General features: G+C 47.3%; 1 protein-coding gene across 1 annotated transcript in view; it reads right to left on the bottom strand.

Annotated features, from left to right (window-relative positions):
- The window catches only part of TMC3 (transmembrane channel like 3), a 105,510-nt gene that overhangs the window by 8,421 nt on the left and 71,103 nt on the right, over nt 1-25,986 (bottom strand). The window contains exons 17-18 of the mRNA XM_066589369.1: nt 24,145-24,223; nt 24,021-24,063 (exon numbers count right to left, since the gene is read on the bottom strand). Coding sequence (XP_066445466.1) covers nt 24,021-24,063; nt 24,145-24,223 — 122 coding nt within the window. The remainder of the gene's footprint in view (nt 1-24,020; nt 24,064-24,144; nt 24,224-25,986) is intronic.

The following is a 25,986-nucleotide window of genomic DNA, read 5'->3' as shown; positions in this document are numbered from 1 at the left end:
ATGGCGTGCGCCTGTATGCGCAGAATGGCGTGCGCCTGTATGCGCAGAATGGCGTTCGTATGTATGCGCAGAATGGCGTGCGTCACTGGCCACTATGGGGGACCTTATTACCAATCGGGCCACTGTGGGGTTTACTTTTACTTTACTGTCTTACAATTAGAAGCGGCCCTTTGAAGGCAACCATAAGGCTGATGTGGCCCTTGGTGAAAATGAGTTTGACACCCCTGCTCTAGATGATGGAATAATAGATCAACAACTGTATGATTTTTTTATGTGTAGAATTCCCCACTGTACCAACCATATATACTCTTCCGAAAATACATAAAGACATACAACATGCCCTTGGTAGGCCTATAATATCAGGCAGAAATTTGCTATTCAGCAATGTGTCACGGATTCTCAATAAAGTATTGAGAACATTTGCTATAGAGTCATATGTGCAGGATTTAGGAGATTTTTTGTTAAGGGCCAGTGACGTTGAGGTCACAGAAGACAGTATTCTAGGATCACTAGACATGGTGTCTTTATATATGAACATAACGCATGAAAGAGGGTTACAGGCAGTACGGAGTTGTTTGGCTACCTCTGATTTATCGGTTGGCTGTAGACAATTTGTAACAGATCTCTTGGAGTTTATTCTTGGTAACAATTTTTTTGTCTTTAAGAAAAGTTTTTATCGTCAATGTCAGGGAACAGCAATGGGGTCCAATGTGGCCCCTACGTATACAAACATCTTTATGAGTTATTTTGAAGAGATGTTTGTGTATACCTGCCTACTCTGGCAGTTTGTACAGAAGTGGTGGAGATACATAGACAATATTTTCTTTATTTGGAAGGGTTCTCAGGTAGACCTACTAAGGTTTCAAAACGAATTTAATAACATATTTGCCGAGCTGAGATTTATAATTGCGTACTCAACCGATGAAATCCAATTTTTGGATGTTTTGGTATCCAAAAATGGAAACCATTTTGTAACTGATTTATTTACCAAGGCTACAGATAGGAATAACCGACTTCTTTACCAGAGCTGTCATCCATGATGTATAATTGACTCCTTACCCAGGAGTTAGCTACTTAGGGTCCGTCGGATCATGAATAACGAGTGGATAGATAAAAGATTGGACGAAATGTGTATTAAATTTGCCACTCAGAGATACCCGAAGTCCCTCATTGATGATTTTTTACAGAGGATTCACTATGTAGAGAGGGAGACCTTGTTGGAAAGAGAAGCAGAATGAGCAGAAATGGATACCATTTGTATCCGCATTTTGTCTGCTGAGTGGGAAGATTGGTATTATCTTGAGGAAATACTAGCCCATACTAGCAGAAGGATGTGCAAATGTGGATGAATTTAAAGGGGTTGTCCCGCGCCGAAACGGGTTTTTTTTTTTTCAACCCCCCCCCCCCCGTTCGGCGCGAGACAACCCCGATGCAGGGACGTACAGAAAGCTTACCGGAGCGCTTACCTTAATCCCCGCGCTCCGGTGACTTCTATACTTACCTGTGAAGATGGCCGCCGGAATCCTCTTCCTCCGTGGACCGCAGCTCTTCTGTGCGGTCCATTGCCGATTCCAGCCTCCTGATTGGCTGGAATCGGCACGTGATGGGGCGGAGCTACACGGAGCCTGCATTCTGCACGAGCGGCTCCATTGAAGAGAGCAGAAGACCAGGACTGCGCAAGCGCGGCTAATTTGGCCATCGGAGGGCGAAAATTAGTCGGCACCATGGAGACGAGGACGCCAGCAACGGAGCAGGTAAGTAAAAAACTTTTTATAACTTCTGTATGGCTCATAATTAATGCACAATGTATATTACAAAGTGCATTAATATGGCCATACAGAAGTGTATAGACCCACTTGCTGCCGCGGGACAACCCCTTTAAGGAAATACCTATGATGGCATATAGAAGGTGTTCTAGTTTCAAGGATAGATTGGTCCATTCCTATTATGTACTCCATGACGCGTTACAAAAGAGGGCTTTTAAAATGCCTGAAAAGGGAAATTATCCCTACTTAAGCTGCTCTTGCTGTAGCAACTTACTGAAAGGGAGTACGTTTCATCATCCCTGGACCGGGAAAACATTTTGGATTCACAATAGGTATACCTGCAGGTCACGTTTGTTGTCTATATGATTATCTGTCTATGTGATCTCCTCAATATTGGGGGGCCACAATGGAAATTAGATCACGCATCATTTAACATAGCAACAAAAACCTGCCAATTTCTAAAACACTTTCTAGAAAATATTCATACAATTAGTCAGCTTAAATTCAGAGTCATTGACTATATACCCACAAACATCAGGGGTGGTGACCGAATGAACCTTCTAAAAAAGAAGGATCTTAGATGGATATATAACCTGAACACTCTGTACCCGTCAGGTGTAAACCTTGAATACAATGTTCTACCCCATATCTAATGATTGACTTGATGCTATCTTCTCTATGAAACACGCTTATTATGAAATCGGGTTATTTTTTTTATCTGAATTTTAATAATTATTAGAGATGAGCGAGCACCAAAATGCTCGGGTGCTCGTTACTCGGGATGAAATTATCGCGATGCTCGAGGGTTCGTTTCGAGTAACGAACCCCATTGAAGTCAATGGGCGACCCGAGCATTTTTGTATATCGCCGATGCTCGCTAAGGTTTTCATTTGTGAAAATCTGGGCAATTCAAGAAAGTGATGGGAACGACACAGCAACGGATAGGGCAGGCGAGGGGCTACATGTTGGGCTGCATCTCAAGTTCCCAGGTCCCACTATTAAGCCACAATAGCAGCAAGAGTGGCCCCCCCCCCTCCCAACAACTTTTACTTCTGAAAAGCCCTCATTAGCAATGCATACCTTAGCTAAGCACCACACTACCTCCAACAAAGCACAATCACTGCCTGCATGACACTCCGCTGCCACTTCTCCTGGGTTACATGCTGCCCAACCCCCCCCCCCCCGCACGACGCAATGTCCACAGCGCACATCAAAGTGTCCCTGCGCAGCCTTCAGCTGCACTCATGCCACACCACCCTCGTGTCTATTTATAAGTGCGTCTGCCATGAGGAGGAACCACAGGCACACACTGCAGAGTGTTGGCACGGCTAGGCAGCGACCCTCTTTAAAAGGGGCGGGGCGATAGCCCACAATGCTGTACAGAAGCAATGAGAAATCCAATCCTGTGCCACCTCCATCAGGAGCTGCACACGTGGGCATAGCAATGGGGAACCTATGTGCCACACACTATTCATTCTGTCAAGGTGTCTGCATGCCCCAGTCAGACCGCGTTTTTTTTAATAAATAGTCACAGGCAGGTACAAATCCGCAATGGGAATTCCGTGTGCACCCACAGCATGGGTGGCTCCCTGGAACCCACCGGCTGTACATAAATGTATCCCATTGCAGTGCCCATCACAGCTGAGGTAGTAATGTCATGTTTAATGCAGGTGGGCTTCGGCCCACACTGCATGCCCCAGTCAGACTGGGGTTCTTTAGAAGTAGACACATGCAGTTACAACTCCGTGTGAATCGACAGCATGGGTGGGTGCCAGGAAGCCACCGGCGGTACATAAATATATCCCATTGCATTGCCAAGCACAGCTGAGGTAATGTCATGTTTAATGCAGGTGGGCTTCGGCCCACACTGCATGCCCCAGTCAGACTGGGGTTCTTTAGAAGTAGACACATGTAGTTACAACTCCCTGTGGACCCACAGCATGGGTGGCTCCCTGGAACCCACCGGCGGTACATAAATATATCCCATTGCAGTGCCCAACACAGCTGATGTAACATCAGCTTTAATGCAGTTGGGCAAAAAATTAATTGGATTACACTGTAGGCGAAGGCCCCAAAAAATTGGTGTACCAACAGTACTAATATACGTCAGAAAAATTGCCCATGCCCAACCAAGAGGGCAGGTGAAACCCATTAATCGCTTTGGTTAATGTGGCTTAATTTGTAACTAGGCCTGGAGGCAGCCCAGTTAAAATAAAAATTGGTTCAGGTGCAAGTTTCAACGCTTTAATGAGCATTGAAACGTATAAAAATTGTTTACAAAAATTATATGACTGAGCCTTGTGGGCCTAAGAAAAATTGCCCGTTCGGCGTGATTACGTCAGGTTTCAGGAGGAGGAGCAGGAGGATGAATATTATACACAGATTGATAAAGCTAAAAGGTCCACGTTTTTGATGGTGATAGAGAACAATGCTTCCATCCGCGGGTGCAGCCTACGTATTGTTTAGGTATCGCTGCTGTCCGCTGGTGGAGAAGAGAAGTCTGGGGAAATCCAGGCTTTGTTCATCTTGATGAGTGTAAGCCTGTCGGCACTGTCGGTTGACAGGCGGGTACGCTTATCCGTGATGATTTCCCCAGCCGCACTAAACACCCTCTCTGACAAGACGCTAGCCGCAGGACAAGCAAGCACCTCCAGGGCATACAGCGCGAGTTCAGGGCACGTGTCCAGCTTCGACACCCAGTAGTTGTAGGGGGCAGAGGCGTCACGGAGGACGGTCGTGCGATCGGCTACGTACTCCCTCACCATCCTTTTACAGTGCTCCCGCCGACTCAGCCTTGACTGGGTAGCGGTGACACAGTCTTGCTGGGGAGCCAGAAAGCTGTCAAAGGCCTTAGAGAGTGTTCCCCTGCCTGTGCTGTACATGCTGCCTGATCTCTGCGCCCCACCTGCTACCTGGCCCTCGGAACTGCGGATGGGAATTTTACCATCAGTTTGTCCGCCAGGGTCTTGTGGTATAGCATCACTCTCGAACCCCTTTCCTCTTCGTGTATGAGAGTGGAAAGGTTCTCCTTATACCGTGGGTCGAGCAGTGTGTAAGACCAGTAATCCGTAGTGGCTAGAATGCGTGTAACGCGAGGGTCACGAGAAAGGCATCCTAACATGAAGTCAGCCATGTGTGCCAGGGTACCTGTACGCAACACATGGCTGTCCTCACTAGGAAGATCACTTTCAGGATCCTCCTCCTCCTCCTCAGGCCATACACGCTGAAAGGATGAGAGGCAAGCAGCATGGGTACCCTCAGCAGTGGGCCAAGCTGTCTCTTCCCCCTCCTCCTCATCCTCCTCATGCTCCTCTTCCTCCTCCTCAACGCGCTGAGATATAGACAGGAGGGTGCTCTGACTATCCAGCGACATACTGTCTTCCCCCGCCTCTGTTTCCGAGCGCAAAGCGTCTGCCTTTATGCTTTGCAGGGAACTTCTCAAGAGGCATAGCAGAGGAATGGTGATGCTAATGATTGCAGCATCGCCGCTCACCATCTGGGTACACTCCTCAAAGTTTCGAAGGACCTGGCAGATGTCTGCCAACCAGGCCCACTCTTCTGTAAAGAATTGAGGAGGCTGACTCCCACTGCGCCGCCCATGTTGGAGCTGGTATTCCACTATAGCTCTACGCTGCTCATAGAGCCTGGCCAACATGTGGAGCGTAGAGTTCCACCGTGTGGGCACGTCGCACAGCAGTCGGTGCACTGGCAGATGAAACCGATGTTGCAGGGTGCGCAGGGTGGCAGCATCCGTGTGGGACTTGCGGAAATGTGCACAGAGCCGGTGCACCTTTCTGAGCAGGTCTGACAAGCGTGGGTAGCTTTTCAGAAAGCGCTGAACCACCAAATTAAAGACGTGGGCCAGGCATGGCACGTGCGTGAGGCTGCCGAGCTGCAGAGCCGCCACCAGGTTACGGCCGTTGTCACACACGACCATGCCCGGTTGGAGGCTCAGCGGCGAAAGCCAGCGGTCGGTCTGCTCTGTCAGACCCTGCAGCAGTTTGTGGGCCGTGTGCCTCTTCTCTCCTAAGCTGAGTAGTTTCAGCACGGCCTGCTGACGCTTGCCCACCGCTGTGCTGCCACGCCGCGCGACACCGACTGCTGGCGACGTGCTGCTGCTGACACATCTTGATTGCGAGACAGAGGTTGCGTAGGAGGAGGAGGGTGGTTTAGTGGAGGAAGCATACACCGCCGCAGATACCACCACCGAGCTGTGGCCCGCAATTCTGGGGGTTGTAGGACGTGAGCGGTCCCAGGCTCTGACTCTGTCCCAGCCTCCACTAAATTCACCCAATGTGCCGTCAGGGAGATATAGTGGCCCTGCCCGCCTGTGCTTGTCCACATGTCCATTGTTAAGTGGACCTTGGCAGTAACTGCGTTGGTGAGGGCGCGTACAATGTTGCGGGAGACGTGGTCGTGCAGGGCTGGGACGGCACATCGGGAAAAGTAGTGGCGACTGGGAAATGAGTAGCGCGGGGCCACCGCCGCCATCATACCTTTGAAAGCCTCCGTTTCCACAACCCTATACGGCAGCATCTCAAGGCTGATAAATTTGGCTATGTGCACGCTTAATGCTTGAGCGTGTGGGTGCGTGGTGGCGTACTTGCGCTTGCGCTCCAACACTTGTGATAGCGACGGCTGGACGGTGCGCTGAGAGACATTGGTGGATGGGGCCGAGGACAGCGGAGGTGAGGGTGTGGGTGCAGGCCAGGAGACGGTAGTGCCTGTGTCCTGAGAGGGGGGTTGGATCTCAGTGGCAGGTTGGGGCACAGGGGGAGAGGCAGCGGTGCAAACCGGAGGCGGTGAACGGCCTTCGTCCCACCTTGTGGGTTGCTTGGCCATCATATGTCTGCGCATGCTGGTGGTGGTGAGGCTGGTGGTGGTGGCTCCCCGGCTGATCTTGGCGCGACAAAGGTTGCACACCACTGTTCGTCGGTCGTCTGCACTCTCAGTGAAAAACTGCCAGACCTTTGAGCACCTCGGCCTCTACAGGGTGGCATGGCGCGAGGGGGCGCTTTGGGAAACAGTTGGTGGATTATTCGGTCTGGCCCTATCTCTACCCCTGGCCACCGCACTGCCTCTTCCAACCTGCCCTGCTGCACTTGCCTCCCCCTCTGAAGACCTGTCCTCAGTAGGCGTAGCAAACCAGGTGGGGTCAGTCACCTCATCGTCCTGCTGCTCTTCCTCCGAATCCTCTGTGCGCTCCTCCCTCGGACTTACTCCAATTACTACTACCTCAGTGATAGACAACTGTGTCTCATCGTCATCGTCCTCCTCACCCACTGAAAGCTCTTGAGACAGTTGCCGGAAGTCCCCAGCCTCATCCCCCGGACCCCGGGAACTTTCCAAAGGTTGGGCATCGGTCACGACAAACTCCTCTGGTGGGAGAGTAACCATTGCTGGCCATTCTGGGCAGGGGCCCGGGAACAGTTCATGGGAGTCTGCCTGCTCCTCAGAATGTGTCATTGTAATGGAGTGAGGAGGCTGGGAGGAAGGAGGAGCAGCAGCCAGAGGATTCAGAGTTGCAGCAGTGGACGGCGCAGAACTCTGGGCGGTCGATAGATTGCTGGATGCACTTTCTGCCATCCACGACAGGACCTGCTCACACTACTCATTTTCTAATAAAGGTCTACCGCGTGGACCCATTAATTGTGAGATGAATGTGGGGACGCCAGAAACGTGCCTCTCTCCTAATCCCGCAGCAGTCGGCTGCGATACACCTGGATCAGGAGCTCGGCCTGTGCCCACACCCTGACTTGGGCCTCCGCATCCTCGGCCGCGTCTACGTCCTCTAGGCCTACCCCTACCCCTCAGCATGGTGTATTACCAGTAGTGCAGAAACATAATGCTGTAATTAAATGTGCCGCTTATTGGCCTGTGGTTGGAGGCTGACTTCGCTTACGGAACGCACAGCAGAGGCAGGAAAGAATTTTGCGCAAGCCTGCTGTAACACTTAGCTGGCTGCGTATGAATTAGGACAACTACCCCCAGCAGAGACGCAGTACACTTGTGGACAGGAATACAGCGGTGATGTAAGAGGCAACACAGAGGCAGGAAAGAATTTTGCGCAAGCCTGCTGTAACACTTAGCTGGCTGCGTATGAATTAGAACAACTACCCCCAGCAGAGACACAGTACACTTGTGGACAGGAATACAGCTGTGATGTAAGAGGCAACACAGAGGCAGGAAAGAATTTTGCACAAGTCTGCTATAACACTTAGCTGGCTGCGTATGAATTAGGACAACTACCCCCAGCAGAGACCCAGTACACTTGTGGACAGGAATACAGCGGTGATGTAAGAGGCAACACAGAGGCAGGAAAGAATTTTGCGCAAGCCTGCTGTAACACTTAGCTGGCTGCGTATGAATTAGGACAACTACCCCCAGCAGAGACCCAGTACACTTGTGGACAGGAATACAGAGGTGATGTAAGAGGCAACACAGAGGCAGGAAAGAATTTTGCACAAGCCTGCTGTAACACTTAGCTGGCTGCGTATGAATTAGGACAACTACCGCCAGCAGAAACCCAGTACACTTGTGGACAGGAATACAGCTGTGATGTAAGAGGCAACACAGAGGCAGGAAAGAATTTTGCACAAGTCTGCTATAACACTTAGCTGGCTGCGTATGAATTAGGACAACTACCCCCAGCAGAGACCCAGTACACTTGTGGACAGGAATACAGCGGTGATGTAAGAGGCAACACAGAGGCAGGAAAGAATTTTGCACAAGTCTGCTATAACACTTAGCTGGCTGCGTATGAATTAGGACAACTACCCCCAGCAGAGACCCAGTACACTTGTGGACAGGAATACAGCGGTGATGTAAGAGGCAACACAGAGGCAGGAAAGAATTTTGCGCAAGCCTGCTGTAACACTTAGCTGGCTGCGTATGAATTAGGACAACTACCCCCAGCAGAGACCCAGTACACTTGTGGACAGGAATACAGCGCTGATGTAAGAGGCAACACAGAGGCAGGAAAGAATTTTGCGCAAGCCTGCTGTAACACTTAGCTGGCTGCGTATGAATTAGGACAACTACCCCCAGCAGAGACCCAGTACACTTGTGGACAGGAATACAGCGGTGATGTAAGAGGCAACACAGAGGCAGGAAAGAATTTTGCGCAAGCCTGCTGTAACACTCAGCTGGCTGCGTATGAATTAGGACAACTACCCCCAGCAGAGACCCAGTACACTGAGGACGGTCACAGGCAGCCCAAATAGATTTTTTTTCCCAAATGTTTTTGGAAAGGCCCACTGCCCATATACACTAAATATGTCTTCTGTCCCTGCCTCACCACTATTGGCCCTGGACAATGTAAAATTACTGCAGGACGCAATGCTCTGCACGGCCGATATACAAAAAAAAAAAAAAGTGCAACACTGCAAAAAGCAGCCTCCACACTACTGCACATGGTTAGATGTGGCCCTAAGAAGGACCGTTGGCGTTCTTGAAGCCTAAAATAACTCCTAACGCTCTCCCTATAGCAGCTCCGGCACCAGCAGCACTGTCCCTGATCTCTGTCAGAATGCATCTGTGGCGAGCCGCGGGAGGGGACGATTTTTATACTCGGGTGACACCTGATCTCGCCAGCCACTCACTGCAGGGGGGTGGTATAGGGCTTGAACGTCGCAGGGGGAAGTTGTAATGCCTTCCCTGTCTTTCTATTGACCAGAAAAGCGCGCTAACGTCTCAGAGATGAAAGTGAAAGTAACTCGAACATCGCGTGGTACTCGTCTCGAGTAACGAGCATCTCGAACACGCTAATACTCGAACGAGTATCAAGCTCGGACGAGTACGTTCGCTCATCTCTAATAATTATGTTTGTGTCTCCCTAGGATCCTCATGGGTGTTGAGGAGCGTTGACCTCTCTCCTGTCACCACCTCCTTGATATATTCAAGTATCTGTTCTGTCTCAAGACACTGACTATGTTAATTAATGGTTCTGATTTTTTGTATATACAGCATCGTACTAAATCCTAAAATTGGTTAGAAGATGTGAATTTTCTTTCATCCCTTCTCTTTCTTTATTTGTTCCCAACTTTTTCTAAAAAATTTTTTCCACTTTTGCTTATTTTTGGTTTTTTTTTCTTTAGAGATATTTTTTTACATTTTTTTCTTTCTTTTCTTTTTTCCTCTTTTTATCCCCCCCCCCCTTCTCTCTATTTTGCCCTCTCTCCCCCTTTTTCCCTCTTTCTCCTTTTTCTTTCCTTTTTCGTTTCCAATTTTTATTTTTTATTGGGGTGTTAAAATCTATAGAAAGAAGGTACAAAAGATTATAACAGTCGAATACTCTTTTTGCCCGTTTTATATATACATATATTGTGTCTAATAAAATATGTGCTGATAATTGTAGATGTTCCGGTGTCTCATTGGTGGTTCTCAGTGGTAAAACGCATGCACAGTTATTCTGGCATGCACAAAGTGTTGAGAGTGGTTTAGGTTTGGGTACATGTGCGATGCTGCTGATTTAGCACCGGTGTTATGCACCTCACAGTTGCACTTGTAATAGCGCGAGACTTGGTAAGTCTCGTCCATGCGCAGTGCCGCCAACGGGACTCCATTACACAATATATGCGAACAGTAGTTAAAGAAATTTGCGAGGAGGGACCTTTGAAGCAGACTTTTGGATTTACCAATGTTACAAAATGAAATTGTGTTTTATGTGGAATTGTCCTTGCTACATAACGCTGTGGATCACGCAAGATCAGCAAAATCTTTTGGAGATGCATGATGTCAATGCCCTCACCCTACTGGATCTAGAGAAACATAATTGGAATATGGGATACAGGTGATTGTGGGTGTTGTCTGTATGGGTATTGGTTTGGGGATGCATATGATTTATATATATTCTACACCATGATGTATGTTAGTTAGCTTGACAAAGACCCTCACTGGGTTGAAACTATGTAAATTTTTGTTTCAGAAGAATAAAAGATGTTGGATTAGAATCTTTGCACCAACTGACTGCTGCTCTTTTCTCTACATTCTAGATTGAGCTGGGACTATTGGTTCATAGTACCTTGGGCTCTGCATGAACTGCCTCACTCCTCTGAGTTTATAAGGTCTGTGCTGCTGAGAACTTGCTATTTTATGCTTTATAATTAGAGATGAGCGAACGTACTCGTCCGAGCTTGATATTCGTGCGACTATTAGGGTGTTCGGGATGCTCGTTACTCGTAACGAGTACCACGCAATGTTCCGGTTACTTTCAGTTTCCTCTCTGAGACGTTAGCGCGCTTTTCTGGCCAATTGAAAGACAGGGAAGGCATTACAACTTCCCCCTGTGATGTTCAAGCCCTATACCACCCCCCTGCTGTGAGTGGCTGGGGAGATCTGATGTCACCCGAGTATAAAACTCGGCCCCTCCCGCGGCTCGCCTCAGATGCCTTGTGAGTTAGCTGAGGGACAGTGGTATCGTGCTGGAGCTGCTGTAGGGAGAGCGTTAGGAGTTAGTGTAGGCTTCAAGAACCCCAACGGTCCTTCTCAGGGCCACATCTAACCGTGTGCAGTACTGTGTTAGCACTGTATTTTTTATTTTTTTTTCAAAATTGGATCTGCAGAGCATTGCGCCCTGCAATAGGGACAGAAGTGGTGGTTAGGCAGGGAGAGTGTTAGCAGTGAGTGTAGGCTTCAAGAACCCCAACGGTCCTTTCTAGGGCCACATCTATCCGTGTGCAGTACTGTCCAGGCTGCTGTTAGCAGTGTTGCTTTTTTTTTTTTTTCTCAAAACCGGCTGTGCAGACCATTGCACCCAGCATTAATACTACAGGGATAGAATTGTGTAGGCAGGGCCAGAAGACATACATTATTCATTGAATAGACGCAGTGTGGCTTGTCCTTTGAAAAACAAGGGAAAAAATTCTATTTCGCCTGCCTCTGACAGTCCTCAGGGCTCTGGGTACGTGTGTGCTGCGTGCAGAACGTTAAAAAAAATCAGACGCAGCCAGCTACGTTTTACTGCAGGCTTGCGCCAATTTTTTTCCTGCATGGGAAATCCCTGATCTGCTGGAGCGAATAACTTTGCATCACTGCAGTTCTCTGACACATTTGCAGGGCCACAACACAGTTATTAAACTTAGTAGTATTCATTGAATACACGCAGTGTGGCTTGTCCTTTGAAAAACAAGGGAAAAAATTCTATTTTGGCTGCAGGCTTGCGCCAATTTCTTTCCTGCATGGGAAATCCCTGATCTGCTGGAGCGAATAACTTTGCATCACTGCAGTTCTCTGACACATTTGCAGGGCCACAACACAGTTATTAAACTTAGTAGTATTCATTGAATACACGCAGTGTGGCTTGTCCTTTGAAAAACAAGGGAAAAAATTCTATTTTGGCTGCAGGCTTGCGCCAATTTCTTTCCTGGCTTGGAAATCACTGGTAATACAGCATGCTGAGGGGTAGGGGTAGGCCTAGAGGACGTGGACGCGGCCGAGGACGCGTAGGCCCAAGTGAGGGTGTGGGCACAGGCCGAGCTCCTGATCCAGGTGTGTCGCAGCCGACTGCTGCGCGATTAGGAGAGAGGCACGTTTCTGGCGTCCCCACATTCATCGCCCAATTAATGGGTCCACGCGGGAGACCTTTATTAGAAAATGAGCAGTGTGAGCAGGTCCTGTCATGGATGGCAGAAAGTGCTTCGAGCAAGCTATCATCCACCCACAGTTCTGCGCCGTCCAGTGCTGCAAATCCGAATCCTCTGTCTGCTGCTCCTCCTTCCTCCCAGCCTCCTCACTCCACTACAATGACACCTGCTCAGGAGCGGGAACACTCCCAGGAACTGTTCTCGGGCCCCTGCTCAGATTGGGCAGCAGTGGTTCCTCTCCCACCAGAGGAGTTTATCGTCACTGATGCACAACCATTCGAAAGTTCCCGGGGTCCGGTGGATGAGGCTGGGGACTTCCGGCAACTGTCTCAAGACCTTTCAGTGGGTGAGGAGGACGATGACGATGAGACACAGTTGTCTTGCAGTGAGGTAGTAGTAAGGGCAGTAAGTCCGAGGGAGGAGCGCACAGAGGATTCGGAGGAAGAGCAGCAGGACGATGAGGTGACTGACCCCACCTGGTGTGCAACGCCTACTCAGGACAGGTCTTCAGAGGGGCAGGCAAGGGCAGCAGCAGGGCAGGTTGCAAGAGGCAGTGCGGTGGCCAGGGGTGGAGGCAGGGCCAGACCGAATAATCCACCAACTGTTTCCCAAAGCGCACCCTCGCGCCATGCCACCCTGTAGAGGCCGAGGTGCTCTAAGGTCTGGCAGTTTTTCACAGAGACGCCTGACGACCGACGAACAGTGGTGTGCAACCTTTGTCGCGCCAAGATCAGCCGGGGAGCCACCACCAACAGCCTCACCACCACCAGCATGCGCAGACATATGATGGCCAAGCACCCCACAAGGTGGGACGAAGGCCGTTCACCGCCTCCGGTTTGCACCGCTGCCTCTCCCCCTGTGCCCCAACCTGCCACTGAGATCCAACCCCCCTCTCAGGACACAGGCACTACCGTCTCCTGGCCTGCACCCACACCCTCACCTCCGCTGTCCTCGGCCCCATCCACCAATGTCTCGCACCGCACAGTCCAGCCGTCGCTAGCGCAAGTGTTGGAGCGCAAGTGCAAGTATGCCGCCACGCACCCGCACGCTCAATCGTTAACCGTCCACATAGCCAAATTTATCAGCCTTGAGATGCTGCCGTATAGGGTTGTGGAAACGAAGGCTTTCAAAGCTATGATGGCGGCGGCGGCCCCGCGCTACTCAGTTCCCAGTCGCCACTACTTTTCCCGATGTGCCGTCCCAGCCCTGCACGACCACGTCTCCCGCAACATTGTACGCGCCCTCACCAATGCGGTTAGTGGCAAGGTCCACTTAACTACGGACACGTGGACAAGCACAGGCGGGCAGGGCCACTACATCTCCCTGACGGCACATTGGGTGAATTTAGTGGAGGCTGGGACAGAGTCAGAGCCTGGGACCGCTCACGTCCTACCCACCCCCAGAATTGCGGGCCCCAGCTCGGTGGTGGTATGTTCGGCGGTGTATGCTTCCTCCACTAAAGCACCCTCCTCCTACTCCTCAACCTCTGTCTCGCAATCGAGATGTGTCAGTAGCAGCAGGACGTCGCCAGCAGTCGGTGTCGCGCGGCGTGGCAGCACAGCGGTGGGCAAGCGTCAGCAGGCCGTGCTGAAACTACTCAGCTTAGGAGATAGGAGGCACACGGCCCACGAACTGCTGCAGGGTCTGACATAGCGGACCGACCGTTGGCTTGCGCCGCTGAGCCTCCAACCAGGCATGGTCGTGTGTGACAACGGCCGTAACCTGGTGGCGGCTCTGCAGCTCGGCAGCCTCACGCATGTGCCATGCCTGGCCCACGTCTTTAATTTGGTGGTTCAGCGCTTTCTGAAAAGCTACCCACGCTTGTCAGACCTGCTCGTAAAGGTGCGCCGGCTCTGCGCACATTTCCGCAAGTCCCACACGGACGCTGCCACCCTGCGCACCCTGTAACATCGGTTTAATCTGCCAGTGCACCGACTGCTGTGCGACGTGCCCACACGGTGGAACTCTACGCTCCACATGTTGGCTAGGCTCTATGAGCAGCGTAGAGCTATAGTGGAATACCAACTCCAACATGGGCGGCGCAGTGGGAGTCAGCCTCCTCTATTCTTTTCAGAAGAGTGGGCCTGGTTGGCAGACATCTGCCAGGTCCTTCGAAACTTTGAGCAGTCTACCCAGGTGGTGAGCGGCGATGCTGCAATCATTAGCATCACCATTCCTCTGCTATGCATCTTGAGAAGTTCCCTGCAAACCATAAAGGCAGCCGCTTTGCACTCGGAAACAGAGGCGGGGGAAGACAGTATGTCGCTGGATAGTCAGAGCACCCTCCTGTCTATATCTCAGCGCGTTCAGGAGGAGGAGGAGGAGCATGAGGAGGATGAGGAGGAGGGGGAAGAGACAGCTTGGCCCACTGCTGACGGTACCCATGCTGCTTGCCTGTCATCATTTCAGCGTGTATGGCTTGAGGAGGAGGAGGAGGATCCTGAAAGTGATCTTCCTAGTGCGGACAGCCATGTGTTGCGTACAGGTACCCTGGCACACATGGCTGACTTCATGTTAGGATACCTTTCTCATGACCCTCGCGTTACACGCATTCTGGCCACTACGGATTACTGGGTGTACACACTGCTCGACCCACGCTATAAGGAGAACCTTCCCACTCTCATTCCCGAAGAGGAAAGGGATTCGAGAGTGTTGCTATACCACAGGACTCTGGCGGACAAGCTGATGGTAAAATTCCCATCCGACAGCGCTAGTGGCAGAAGGCGCAGTTCCGAGGGCCAGGTAGCAGGGGAGGTGCGGAGATCGAGCAGCATGTACAGCCCAGGCAGTGCAACAGTCTTTAAGGGCCTGGACAGCTTTATGGCTCCCCAGCAAGACTGTGTCACCGCTCCCCAGTCAAGGCTGAGTCGGCGGGAGCACTGTAAAAGGATGGTGAGGGAGTACGTAGCCGATCGCACGACCGTCCTCCGTGACGCCTCTGCCACCTACAACTACTGGGTGTCGAAGCTGGACACGTGGCCTGAACTAGCGCTGTATGCCCTGGAGGTGCTTGCTTGTCCTGCGGCTAGCGTCTTGTCGGAGAGGGTGTTTAGTGCGGCTGGGGGAATCATCACAGATAAGCGTACCCGCCTGTCAACCGACAGTGCCGACAGGCTAACACTCATCAAGATGAACAAAGCCTGGATTTCCCCAGACTTCTCTTCTCCACCAGCGGACAGCAGCGATACCTAAGCAATACGTAGGCTGCACCCGCGGATGGAAGCATAGTTCTCTCTCACTATCCAAAACGGGGACATTTCTGCTTCATCAATCTGTGTATAATATTCCTCCTCCTGCTCCTCCTCCTGAAACCTCACGTAATCACGCTGAACGGGCAATTTTTCTTAGGGCCACAAGGCTCACTCATATAATTTTTCTAAACATTTTTTATACGTTTCAATGCTCTTAAAAGCGTTGGAACTTTAACTTGAACCAATTTTTCGTTCAACTGGGCTGCCTCCAGGCCTAGTTACCACTTAAGCCACATTAACCAAAGCGATTAATGGGTTTCACCTGCCATCTTGGTGGGGCATGGCCAATTTTTACTGAGGTACATTAGTACTGTTGGTACACCAATTTTTTTGGGCCCTCACCTACAGTGTAATCATAGCAATTTCTATGTTCTTCGCCTGCACTCATGGTACAGAAAGGTGTGTGCGGTTGGCCTACACTTTAGCTACATAAATGTAACTTGGGCCTTGGCTATACTGCAGCTACTGAAATGGAACTAAGACTGCGCTCCCACTATACTGCTGCTTCGGAATTGTTCCTGGGGCCTGTGTAGGCTGCTACTATTACTTAAATGGAACTTAGACTATGCTCCTCCTATACTGCTGCTTCGGAATTGTTACTGGGGCCTGTCTTGAGTGCTACTATTACTGAAATGGAACGAAGACTGCGCTCCCACTATACTGCTGCTTCGGAATTGTTACTGGGGCCTGTCTTGAGTGCTACTATTACTGAAATGGAACTAATACTGTGCTCCCCCTATAATGCTGCTAGTGATATGTTAGTGGGGCCTGTCCTAATGCTACGGCTGAAATGTTACGAATTCTGGGCTCTGCCTATACCGCTGCTAATGGTATGTCTCTGGGGTGTGGAAACAGAGGCTTCCCAAAGACATGATGGCGGCGAGGCCATTTCCCACCAACGCGGTTACTGTTAAGGTGCTTATAACCACGGACACGTGGAGAGGACACGTAGTGCCTCAAATACATCCCCCTCCTCCTCCAACAATGAAAACATTCTTGGCAAATGCCTTTGCATTGGTTCGTCTGGTGGCAGTCCAAGATTTTCACCTTTACCGACACAACAAGAGAGCCCCCCCACCATCCCCCCGCCACGGCCCACTTAATCCTGGCCACATTCCGAAAGCCAACAAAATACAACCGTGCTACTAGGTCCGCAGTCACCACCACATTACCACCAACGCGGTTACTGTTAAGGTACATATTACCAGTCTGACTGGGGCATACAGACACCTTGACAGAATGAATAGTGTGTGGCACATAGGTTCCCCATTGCTATGCCCACGTGTGCAGCTCCTGATGGAGGTGGCAAAGGATTGGATTTCTCATTGCTTCTGTACAGCATTGTGGGCTATCGCCCCACCACTTTTTAAGAGGGTCGCTGCCTAGCCGTGCCAACCTCTGCAGTGTGTGCCTGCAGTTCCTCCTCATGGCAGACACACTTATAAATAGACATGAGGGTGGTGTGGCATGAGGGCAGCTGAAGGCTGCGCAGGGACAGTTTGGTGTGCGCTGTGGACACTGCGTCATGCAGGGGGGAGGGGGGTTGGGCAGCATGTAACCCAGGAGAAGTGGCAGCGGAGTGTCATGCAGGCAGTGATTGTGCTTTGTTGTAGCTAGTGTGGTGCTTAGCAAAGGTATGCCATGCTAATGAGGGCTTTTCAGAAGTAAAAATTGTTGGGAGGGGGGGGGGGCCCACTCTTGCCGGTATTGTGGCTTAATAGTGGGACCTGTGAACTTGAGATGCAGCCGAACATGTAGCCCCTCGCCTGCCCTATCCGTTTCTGTGTCGTTCCCATCACTTTCTTGAATTGCCTAGATTTTCACACATGAAAACCTTAGCGAGCATCGGCGAAATACAAAAATGCTCCGGTCGCCCATTGACTTCAATGGGGTTCGTTACTCGAAACGAACCCTCGAGCATCGCGAAAATTTCGTCCCGAGTAACGAGCACCCGAGCATTTTGGTGCTCGCTCATCTCTATTTATAATCTATATCGAAGGAAGCACCACATATAGCTTATGAATGATGTCATATAACTCCCCAGATGACTTCATCTGATTTCACCCTGGGAATTTTTATCTTTGTATAGAAACGTCCTGGTAATGTTTCCTGCAAGATGATTATATATGTGGTTGTCGGGGATTTGAAGTCATGAGGTGTGGGAGGAGAATAATGTACAGTCTGAGATGCAGCCAAAGGGATTATGGGAAATGTAGTAGAAACAGCAAACAAAAGGTTTGTGATCAGGATGGGAACAAATAGTGCACAGTGGATTCCTAAGAATGAAGAGCAGAAACGTTGACTTCAATGAAGACTGTCCACGTGGAATCCGCAGCAAAGTAGAGCATGCTGCACTTTTTTCTCCGCTCGCATCATAGAGTGAATCATGTGACCTGCTGGAGTGCACAGCGCTCATGATCCAGCAGATGGACACATCGAACGCCAACAGCCAGATCACACATCATGTAAGCAGACATTTGAAGCAGATGTAACTGGTTATTGTTAATTATTGTCCATTAATAGCAACAAGCTGAACATTAATGATCATTTGTTAAATTAAAAAATCTGCAGTGAAGCAACAAAATAACTTCTGCATGCTTCTGTCATCAGTCGGTACATGCTTTTAATCATCAGAGAGAAATTGCTCCTGACTGCTACATCGGTGCTGCTTTTGCATCCATTTTAACCCCTTCCCGCTCCAGGACATACATTTAAATCCTGGAGCGTCGGGGCATGTATGCAGAGAGGTCGCTGGGCAACTTCTCTGTATACAGCGCGGGCATCAGCTGCTTAGTACAGCTGACACCCGCGGGCAATAGTCGCGATCGGCCATTCGGAGGGAGCCGTGCAGGTGTCATGGCTGCCGAGGGCCTTCTGAAAGGCCCCAGGGCTGCCTTGAGAGACTGCCTATCAAGCCATCCCCGTGGGGTGGCTTGATAGGCTGCCTGTCAGAATGCGGTATGACGTAATGCTATAGCATTACGTCATACTGCAGGAGCGATCAAAGTAACGCATATTGTAGTCCCCCAGGGGGACTTAAAAGTAAAGTAAAGTAAAGAGCAATAAAGTTTTTTTAATTGTAAAACAACAAAAAAAAGTTATAAAACTTTAAATCATCCCCCTTTTGCCATATCTATAATTATAAAGTCTAAATAATAAAATAAAAATACATATTTGGTATCGCTGCATCTGTAAAAGTCCGATCTATTAAAGTAGCACATTATTTTTCCCGTCGTCCGAAAAAAAAAAATAAAGAGCGCCAGAAATGCACTTTTTCAGTCACCCTGTCTCCCAGAAAAAAACACAATAAAAAGTGATCAAAAAGTCGTACGTATTCCGAATTTGTACTAACAGAAACTACAGGACATCCCGCAAAAAATGAGCCATTGCTGAACTACGTCGACAGGAAAAATAAAAAAGTTATTGCGTACACAAGATGGCGGCAGAAAATAATTGAAAAAAATTAAATTTCTTTGAAAAAAAGAATAGTGTAGTAAAAAAAAAACCTATACAAATTTGGTATTGTAGCAATCGTACTGACACATAGAATAAAGTTATCATGTCGTTTTTGTTGCAGTTTGTGCGCCGTAGAAACAAGACGCACTGAAAGATAGCGGAATGTCGTTTTATTTTTCATTTTACTCACCCTTAGAATTTTTAAAAAGTTTTTCAGTACATTATATAGTACATTAAATAGCACCATTAAAAAATACTATTGCACTGGGCGCCGCCATTTTGATGCTTTGCTTTTAAACCTGCTTTTGGATGGTGCACAGCTAGCACACTCTGAATATTCTCTGTGTGTGCTCCAGTAATGATGAACAGCCGGGGAATGTTTTCTGCACTCCAAGCATGCTCATGAATACGCCTAAGGAATGTTGTCAAGACTGTATCAAGGAGGTAGACAATAGAGGTAGACAATTGGCTGGTAGACAATAGAGACTGTGTATGTATGTTAACACTTCTGGCAATAAGGCCTGTGACTTGCTTCTGAATTAATGGTTAAGGTGATGTGCCCTCCTCCCATTGAGTGTGAGGCCTTAGTCACACGGGCGTTTTTTCCCGCGATTTGCGGATCGCATGACGGATGCACATCCGCAAATCACGTTACCGGGGGCCGAAAAATCGCCCGAAAATACTGCTCCTAGCCGCGTTTCAATAGAAACGGGCCAGAGCTGTCCAGCGCATTGAATTCAATGGAGCCGGCAATACAGCCGGCTCCATTGAAAGCAATGCGCTGCGGGCGATCGCGGGATGAATTTTCGGGAAGGGCTTAAATATATAAGCCCTTCCCTGAAATTCATCCAGAAATGTGTAAAAACAAAAAAAATATATATACTCACCTTGTCTGGCAGATGGAGTTCAGCTGCGGCCGGCGGCAGTTCTCCTGAACTGCTCAGAGAATGAGCTGCCTCTGATTGGTCACAGCCTGACCAATCAGAGGCAGCTCTCACTCACACCCATTCATGAATTCATGAATAGGTGTGAGTGAGAGCTGCCCCTGATTGGTCCCTGCGCTGAGCCAATCAGAGGCAGCACTCACTCACCCATTCATGAATTCATGAATGGGTGTGAGTGAGAGCTGCCTCTGATTGGTCAGGCTGTGACCAATCAGAGGCAGCTCATTTAGCAGGCGGGGATTTTAAATCCCCGGCTGCTTAATACTACTCTGAGCAGTTCAGGAGAACTGCCGCCGGCCGCGGCTGAACTCCGTCTGCCGGGACAAGGTGAGTATATATTTCTTTTTTGTTTTTACACATTTCTGGATGAATTTCAGGGAAGGGCTTATATATTTAAGCCCTTCCCAAAAATTCCTCCCGCGATCGCCGGCAGCCCATTGCTTTCAATGGAGCCGGCTGTATTGCCGGCTCCATTGAATTCAATGGGCAAACATCATTCTTCTCCTGCCACAGCTGTAACAGCTGTGGCAGAGGAGAATGATTTGTCTACTATATGTTCTCAATGGGGTCGGCGCTGCTGCCGCCGGCCCCATTGAGCGCGTATAGAGAAGAGAACAGGAATCGCAGATCGTAGATAGGTGCGATCTGCGATTCCTGTTCTATAATTTATCGGACGAGCGCATAAAAAGCACTCATGTGTCCGATACTATTGCAAAGCAATGGTTTTATAAAATCGCCGGACGCATGCGCATGCGCAAATCGCGCGAAAAAACGCCCATCTGACTGAGCCCTGAATATGTAAATATGTACAGTATCATTGATGTGCTGTAAAGAACTTCATTGTGCCTCCGTCCATCATTTCCATGCTATTCCAGAACTTGCTGTTTCCCCTCAGCTTACAAAACCATCTTGAGATTATAGGCATATGTTTTAAAGGAAATTTATGAGAAATGCAAGATCCTCAACACTTACCTCTGCCGAAGCTACCATCAATGCCAACAGATATTCAATTACCATAAACGGGCTTACCCAAACAAAAGAAATTATTAGCAAAGATTGAAATAATAAAAACACTATTTACCCATTAAATAGCCCCTCAATCCCAAAAGTTCTTGCAGCAGTCACTTGAGCACTTCAGTTCAATGGCTGTGTGTCATTGCAGTTCCACTACTATTGTTAAGACCTTGCAAATAGTCCACTGCCCTGGCCAGTAATCACAGCCAGCGGCCTGTGCCACAACTGATCTTTCCTGTGCTATTGGGGGAATAAAAGAATGCAGGTTATAATGCGGTCTGCAGAAACTGTAGGACAAGTTTTAGAAAAACTAAAGCTAATAATGAATCAAGGCTTGCCACAGAGGCCAAAACAATAAAAAGGATTTTGGGGGTATGTCAAAAACAAAAGAAAAGTCAAAGATGCTACTGAATGCTTACAAGATGAAAATGGTGAATTGGTTAAGAATGATGTTGAGAAGGCTGAACTTTTAAATTCCTATTTTGTATCTGTTTTCTCTTAGAAAGTAGTTGCAACATCAGCTGATCTTCCCTGTGCTATTTGGCGGATAAAATGCAGGCTATCTATAAGCAGAGAGATGGTGAGGGAACATTTAGCTAACTTAAATTAATTCAAGTCTCAAGGTCCAGATGAATTATATCCTATGATACGAAAGGAAGCAGCAGAGGTAATTGCTGAGCCACTTGCCATAATCTTTGAAAATTCCTGGAGAACAGGAGAAGTCCCAGAAGATTGGAAAAGGGCAAATGTTGTCCCTATCTTCAAAAAAATGAAGAAAGTGGATCCAGGAAACTACATGCCTGTGAGCCTGACTTCTATACCGGGAAAGATCTTTGAACAAATTATTAAACAGCATGTATGCAAGTACTTGTATAAAAATAGAGTAATTAACCAGAGCCAGCATGGGTTTGTAACAAACAACTCATGCCAGATGAATCTAATTTCCTTCTATGATAGAATCACCAACTGGGTTGATCAGGGAAATGCGGTGGATATAGTATATCTTGACTTTAGTAAAGCATTTGACAAAGTATGTCATACCATACTTATTGAAAAAATGACCAAATACGGGATTGACAAGACAACTGTTAGGTGCATTCAAAACTGGCTGAGTGATCGTACTCAAAGAGTGGTCATAAATGGCTACAAATCCAAGTGGAACAATGTATCAAGTGGAGTACCACAAGGCTCTGTCCTAGGCCCAGTATTGTTCAACATTTTTATAAATGATCTGGAGGAGGAAATTGATGGTAAACTGATCAAAATTGCCGATGGCACAAAGCTGGAAGGGATAGTTAACACTAGGGAAGAGACAGAGAGTATTCAAAAAGATCTAAAAAAGCTTGAGCAGTGGGCGACGACTAACAGAATGGTATTTAACAAGGAGAAAGGAAAGTCCTACATCTGGGGAAAAAAATGAAAAAAGCACATACAGAATGGGAGGAATTGGGCTTAAGTATATTAATCGATCATAAAATCGAGTCAACAATGTGATGCAGCAGACAAAAAGACAAACACAATTCTGGGATGTATTAAGAGAAGCATAGAGTCTAGATCAGGTGAGGTAATTATCCCCCTCTACTCTTTTTTAGTCAGACCTCATCTGGAAAACTGTGTCAAGTTCTGGGCACCCCACTTTAAAAAAGACATAGACAAACTGGAGCAAGTTCAGAGAAGAGTTACCAAGATAGTGAGCGGTCTCCACATCATGTCCTATGAGGAACAGTTAAAGGATCTGGGAATGTTTAACTTGCAAAAAAGAAGGCTGAGAGAAGATTTAATAGCTGTCTACAAATATCTGAGTATTATCTCAGTATTACTAAGTGGGATCCACAGAGAGGAGCACTGTTACTAAGTTGGGGCCGCAAAGGAGAGCACTGTTACTAAGTGGGGGCCCCAATGGGGAGCACTGTTACTATGTGGGAGCCACAGAGACTAGCACTAGTACTATGGGAGGGTTAATTGGTAGTAGCGGCAGGCTGGGGTGCAGTGTGCAGAGCGGAGTAATGACGATCTTGACCCATATAGAGAAGAAAAGCAAAAACAGATATCCTTGATCAGAGGAAATCACGTGTGATTACTTGAGATAACTGCACTGTAATCACTATCACTACATCATATGTAGAACTGCTATCTGACTTTTTTATGGTGACTTAATTAATTAAAGAAACACTTGAGCTGAGTCACTGTGTCTAAGCCTGCTATGTTATACAAGTTATGTTATAGAATATACATTTTTGTTGGGGACCCGATTCTGAGTTTGCTATGAGGCCCAATACATTCTATGCTCGCCGCTGACTACAGTAGGTCATAAGTAGCCTCCACACAACCTGTGCATTTTTAGGAAGATGTCAGCATCAGTGCGCCAATATGTGTTGTCTGTGGCTGGTGCTTCATTACGGGGCCATTGCCGACTGGCCACACAATACAGAAAACATTTGTGGCTGGCACCTTGGTACGAAAGGCTTTCAAACATATCCCCAAAATATAAGAATGGTGATACCCAGTTGTCGTTTTATTCATAAGTGGAATAACAGGAAAAATCACATTGTGTTAGGCCATACTATCAAACCATGCCTTTTTTGCCTTTGATAGTATTTCTTGGTAAGAAAGGTAGCAAGCCTAATAACTACTGAAGCCAGTGACCAATGAAAGACATGTGACTGCTGCAGGAGCTTATGGGAGCTAAGAAGCAGAGACCAGAATGGCTGTGCTGGACCAGGGGGCCATTTAGTGAGTAAGTTGTTCGGCTTTTTTTGAGTCCCTTCTCTGCCCATAAAATATTTCTTTTTGTCTTGAAAAATCCCTTTAACCTTATAAACTGCTAAAAAAAGGTTAGAATTTTAATTGTTTCGCATGTTAAGAAAGTGATTTGAATATTTTGCTGTTAATTATATCACGCCAGTGAGGCTATGAAAGTTTTTGGACAGTAAAACAAGAGTTACATGTAAGCTATACTATTAGCAATATGTATGTGTAAAATGTAAGCTAGTTTTACAAACCTACCAACGGCCATTTTAATCACTTTTTTCTTGTCTTCAGTTCTTTCCTGAAAAAAGTCAAAGCATGTTAAGAAACGGATATGTGGTATATGGCTTAGAATAACGACTACTTACAAGCCTCTACTTACAGTTTGGATCTGTGCTCTTAGCTGATTGTTGGTGAATTTTAGTGACCTAGCAATGCTCTGAAGATAATAAATCAGCATGCTAGAAAATAAAAAAATAAACAAAATACATTATAAATAGACCATGATGGATGAACGCAGAACTTGCACACATGCTCAAAAGGAAGAAAAATATGTTTATCAAATGGAAAGAGGGGGGGAATATCTAAAGAAGAACATAATGCAGTCTGCAGAAACTGTATGGCAAGTGTTAGATTAGCTGAAGCTAATAATCAATTAAGGCTTGCAGGAGAGGCGAAAAACAATAATAAAAGGATTTTGGTGGTATGTCAAATGCAAAAGAAAAGTCAAAGAAGCTATAAAATGTCTACAGGATGAAAATGGGGAATTAGTTAAAAATTATGTTGAGAAGGCCGAACATTTAAATTCCTATTTTGTATCCGTTTTCTCTAAGAAAGTAGATGTAACATGAACTGATCTTCCCTGTGCTTTGGGGGAAATAAAATAATCCATAATTCAGGCTATTTATAAGTAGAGAGATGGCGAGCGAACACTTAGTTAACTTAAATGAATTCAAGTCTCCAGGTCCAGATGAATTACATCCTAGGATACTAAAGGAAGCAGCAGAGGTAATTGCTGAACCACTCGCCATAATCTTTGAAAATTCCTGGCGAAAAGGAGAAGTCCCAGAAGATTGGAAAAGGGCAAATGTTGTCCCTATCTTCAAGGAAATGAAGAAGGAGGAACCAGGAAACTACAGGCCTGTGAGTCTGACTTCTATACCAGGAAAGATTTTTGAACAAAGTATTAAACAGCATGTATGCAAATACTTGGATGAAAATGCGATAATTAAATGAAGCCTACTTGGGTTTGTATCAAACAAGCCATGCCAGATGAATCTAATTTCAACCTGGGTTGATCAGAAAAATGCAGTATATATGGTATATTTAGAATTTAGTAAAGCATTTGACAAAGTATCTTATACCATCCTTATTGAAAAAATGACCAAATATGGGATTGACAAGGCAACTGTTAGGTGGATTCACAACTGGCTGAGTGATCATACTCAAAGAGTGGCCATAAATGGCTGCACATCCAAGTGGAAGAATGTATCAAGTGGGGTACCACAGGGTTCTGTACTAGGCCCAGTGTTGTTCAACATTTTTATAAATGTCACAGCTGAAAACCCGGATGAGTAGGGAGAAGTGTTTTTTAACCGCTTCTGTCTTCTCCTTTCCATGCTATATACAGTTCAAAGAGTGCATTATGTACTAAAGATTGAGAGTGGAAGTATTACGCCCACTATGCGACTTAGCGATCATGTGACCGCCTCGTGCCCCTATTACAGCAGAGCTGCAGGATCCTAGCAGGCCCTGATCAGCTCTCTTAGTAACTATTGTTACTACAGGGGGATGTTTTCCCCTCTAACTTCGGTTTCTATGAATGCTCCAGCTACAGTGGAAAAGTGTGAAATAAAGAAAAAACTATGTAAATGACCCCCAGGGGTCATAGATGGTAAAAAAAAATAGTTACAAAAATACGTAAAATAAAAATTAGAGAATAAAATTTTTAAAAAAAGCATAAAAAAGTAAATGCCCCACTGCCAACCAAAACCATCACCATATGCTCCCTGTTCTCCCAAATTATACAAATTATATATCAAAACATTCAAAACAAAATGAGGAACACATACCCATACTTTATTTTAGTGTAAATATACAAATTTTAAAAATAAACAACTATAACGTAAAAAAAAATCTTTTTTTAGCTTTTTACCCACAATAAAACTACAGAACAGAAAAAAAAAAGTCAGTGAAAAAAAAATAAAAAATCGCCCTATATATC

Source organism: Eleutherodactylus coqui, chromosome 2 (assembly GCF_035609145.1).
Source record: "Eleutherodactylus coqui strain aEleCoq1 chromosome 2, aEleCoq1.hap1, whole genome shotgun sequence".
Lineage (NCBI taxonomy): Eukaryota > Metazoa > Chordata > Amphibia > Anura > Eleutherodactylidae > Eleutherodactylus > Eleutherodactylus coqui.
This window is presented reverse-complemented; position numbering and strand designations above follow the sequence as displayed.